This window comes from Sinocyclocheilus anshuiensis, unplaced genomic scaffold (assembly GCF_001515605.1).
Source record: "Sinocyclocheilus anshuiensis isolate Anshui unplaced genomic scaffold, SAMN03320099.WGS_v1.1 scaffold2285, whole genome shotgun sequence".
NCBI classification, from domain to species: Eukaryota; Metazoa; Chordata; class Actinopteri; order Cypriniformes; family Cyprinidae; genus Sinocyclocheilus; species Sinocyclocheilus anshuiensis.
The window spans coordinates 27,867-32,178 of record NW_015552762.1 but is presented as its reverse complement, the minus strand read 5'-3'; the positions used below and the strand labels follow the sequence as shown (position 1 = coordinate 32,178).

The following is a 4,312-nucleotide window of genomic DNA, read 5'->3' as shown; positions in this document are numbered from 1 at the left end:
TATCTTTCTATCTATCTATCTATCTATCTATCTATCTATCTATCTATCTATCTATCTATCTATCCGTCCATCTATCCATCTATCCATCTATCTATCTATCTATCTATGATTAACATATGTATTTTAAATATGTTTATTATTTAATATTCTTATTACCGGTATTTACTTTTTTCCCTTTTTTTTTGTTATATTGTTGTTATATATTAAATATATTAAAATATGTTATGTGTGTGTGTATATATATATATATATATATATATATATTAAATATGACACATTTTGGTCAATACATTATTCCCATATTATATTTCTGACTTTACTATTATATATAAATAAAATAAATATAAAAAAAATTAAAAACAATAATAATAATAAACAAAACAAAAAATAACATTTTAATATTTAAAACAATTCATATGAAAAACCCGAAAACAAAATTACTAAAAATGACAAAAGCACATGACAAAAATTAAAATTGAGCTAAGATTAAAAATGAAATTATAAAAATAAAAGCTAATTCAAAATATTAATAAAAACAAAAAGGGAAATGTTGCCATGGCAACTAACTGTTTAAGTTGGAAATACATAAACCTGGAAATACATAAAAACTCAAACGGAACTAAAACTAATACTGAAATAAAAATTATTTAAGCGTAAATATAAATACATACAAAAATAAAAAACTGACAAAAGCACATAACAAAAATACAAAAAATTTAAAGTACAAATTAAAACCGAAAATATAAAAATAAAAGCTAATTCAAATATTAATAAAAAAGAAGAAATGTTGCCTTGGCAACTAACTGTTTAAGTTGAAGGAATAAAATAACTAGCTGGAAATAAAAACTAAAGTAAAAAATAAAGCTAAATAGTCATATTAAAAAAAACTGAAAAATGACAAATCATATAAAAATACTAAAAATTAAACAAATAATTCTCATGCTTCTATTTCTGACTTTACTATTATATAGAGGGCAGTCCTGGCCTAATAGTTAGAGAGTCAGACTTGTATTTCCGATGAGTACAGGACACCAAACTTGGCCACACGCCACTTTTTTCACTTTATTCTAAAATATGCATAATAATGCACCCTCAGTACTTTTTCATAAGTGAAAACAAACTGCAAAACAGATAAACACGTGAAACAATAACATGATGATGACTTCACCGTAACACCACCAGTACCCATGAGCTTTGCCCCGTCTGCTGTTAACGGGTTTAAGACGGCTTTAGCACCCGCACACCTGCCACAAACGCTTCCCGCTTCACACAGTGCATGCTGGACGTACTGAACATACTGTACATTCTCAAGATGAGCGCTCAGGACTGCCTCCAGTCTGCTGCCGTGCTGCTCTCGCTGCTGCTGGACTCTCTGGAGAACACAGACTATGTGGAGGACTGGGAGCTGTGTCTGAGGTTACTGGAGAATCTGAGTTTGGATCTGATCACTCAGGTGCAGTGTTTGCTGGAGGACCGGGCGGTGTGCCTTCGGTTTCTGGGCTCGTTGTGGGCAGATGATCTCTCCACCTGGGCTTTTCTGAACATCTAGACCTCCAAGTCTATTCTACAAATCAGCAGAGGATGGTTTTCCAGAAGATTTCACTGACTCTTCTCTGCTATCATCATACTCTGCTCAACATTCACAAATATTTATATTAAAAGAAAGGCTTAAATTGCTGTCAGTTTGGATTATTCTTGATATATAAAGTCACAGATCAAGTCAAGAAAATTAACTACTTTGCACCTGTCAACTCTATTATAATTTCTTTGGTTAACGAGGACATTTGTAATTTTCGTAGCACTGTACTGCTTGTATTCACTGTAAACACAGTCATATGAAATACAAATAAAGTGAGGGGCCTTTAATCATCACGTTTGTGTGTTGCTCAAATTTACTTCACAAAATTGTAAAAAAATAAAAATAAATTAATAAATGTAAACAGTAAAATGAAATATAAATACTAAACTATAAATAATTATTTATAATTTAATTACTATTTTACTACCATTTTAGTCAATATAAACAGTAATATTAAATAAACTGGGACCTTTTTAAACGCTACATATTTCTGTTACTAAAACTACAATTTACTTCATAACATTATTAAAAAAGTAATTAAATGTAAAAACAATAATGTGAAATATAAATACTAAATTATAAATAATTATAATTTAATGACTATTTTTAATACAATTTTATTCAATAAAATCAGTAATATTAAAAATAAACTGGGGCCTTTAAACACCACATGTTTCTGTGTTACTAATACTACAATTTAATTCATAAAATTATTTAAAAAGCAGGCTAATTAAATGTAAAAAAAAACAATAATGTAAATATAAATACTAAATTATAAATAATTATTCATAATTTAATGACTATTTTTAATACAATTTTAAACGTACTAAAATCAGTCATATTAAAAATAAACAGAGACCTTTAAACACTACATGTTTCTGTGTTACTAATACTACAATTTAATTCATAAAATTATTTTAAACGTAAATCAATGTAAACACAGACGGACCTTTAATCAGCACATGTGTCCATGTTAATAAAACTACATTTGACTTCATAAAATAAATAATAATAATAATAATAATTCAATGTAAAAAAAAACAGTAATATGAAATAGCCTATAAATATATAACTAGCCTACTAAATGCTTTTTTACTAAAACTACAAAATGTTTCACAAAAATGATATATAAAAAATACAGCAAAAAAAGTGTCGACTAGCATAAAAATAAAATAAAATAAAATAAAATAAAATAGGTTTACGGAAACCTGTGAGGAAAACTACATTTCCCATAATACATCACGCGAGCAGGAAGTGCGTCACTGCTCAGTTACGTGTCACGTCAAAAGGTTCTGTACACAAATATCACGGGCTGCTTAATTTTTACCACGAAATGTGATCGTTCTCTCACAGCGGACCTAAACTCGTTCTTCAAACATCGTGGCTGCTGGAACTCGTAAGTTATTGTCCGGTTGTTTCCATAATGTTTCGCTGACGGATGAATTGTAGCGGAACAGTGCTCCGGTCGCTGTGACAGAACCTCTTTGACTCTACTATTAATTACGCAATGATTACGTGTCATGAAATACATTTATCAAGCGGTATTTTTCGATACTCAAACCTGAAGACACAATTTCAATCAACCGATATTACAGCGATAGCCATTTAAATAGTTTGACATCAGTTTATCTTGTGTTTCTCATACTTACTTTTTCTGTATTTTTGTATATTGGCGTTTAGCTCATAATTTAGTATAAACATTAATTAAAACGATTAAACTACTTTAGGTGATATTTCTCATTGTTTATATCATTTTATAAATTTGTTTATATATGATACTTATATTATTATTATTAAATATTATATAATTTATATAATAAAATGGCTAGTTTTTTTAATAGATTTTTTTATTTATTTTTTATATATTTTATCTATCACATTTCATTTGCTAAAAAGAAAATTATATCCCCCCCCCCCAATTCTCATTACAGTTATATATTTTAAAAATTGCAGTCTTAAAAATAGGCTTCATCTTAATGCAAAATATAATTTTCTTTATATTTTGGGGGAAAATTTAACCTGGGAATTTATTTCTTTATGAGATTCACGCTTTTTGATTTATTGATGGACACATTCCTGCCAGTCTGGCTCCAGTGAACTTGTTATTAATGTCAATATTAGATGTACATCACGAATCTTGATGAAGTTGCTCTCTCCAAACAGTGCTGGTGTTGATGGAGTGTCTCGTGCCTGTCTGAAGGGTTATATGTCAGGATGAGTGGCGTGGCGCTCGCGCTGGAGGTGGTGGTGGTGTTCTTCCTCGCGCTCTTCCTGCTGCACCGATATGGAGATTTTCGCAAGCAGCATCGGATGGTCCTGTTCGCCACCCTCCTCGCCTGGTTCCTGTGCTTCCTCATCGTCTTCATCCTCCCGCTGGACGTCAGCACGGTGAGACCCCCTGCATGTGTAGAGACCAGAGTTAAAGGTGTTGTGGTGTAGTAGTTACAAATCTGGGCTGGTGACTGAAAGGTTGCAGGTCTGAACTGCGTAAGGTGTGATGCAGAAAGAAGTGTGCTTAATTGCCGGTTTGAATGATTACGTAATTGTGGCATCCATAATTGTAATCGCGATTAGGAACTCGATTAATTGTGCAGCCCTAGCTCTCCGTATGGATTTAAGTGTGATGCATTCATAATGCATAATGCATTCAAAAATGCATTCATAGAAAATCTGTGTCAGAAAATGTATTTATTTTTTGTTTTATCTATATATTTATTTTATTTTTATTAAAAA

The 4,312-nt window shown here is 30.6% G+C and overlaps 1 protein-coding gene across 1 annotated transcript in view; it reads left to right on the top strand.

The window, feature by feature from the left end:
• Positions 1-2,847: 2,847 nt before the first annotated feature.
• The window catches only part of lmbrd2a (LMBR1 domain containing 2a), a 14,645-nt gene continuing 13,180 nt past the window's right edge, over positions 2,848-4,312 (top strand). Inside the window, exons 1-2 of the mRNA XM_016459612.1 lie at positions 2,848-2,975; positions 3,743-3,967. Of these exons, the coding sequence (XP_016315098.1) occupies positions 3,794-3,967 (174 nt within the window). The 5' untranslated portion in view covers positions 2,848-2,975; positions 3,743-3,793. The remainder of the gene's footprint in view (positions 2,976-3,742; positions 3,968-4,312) is intronic.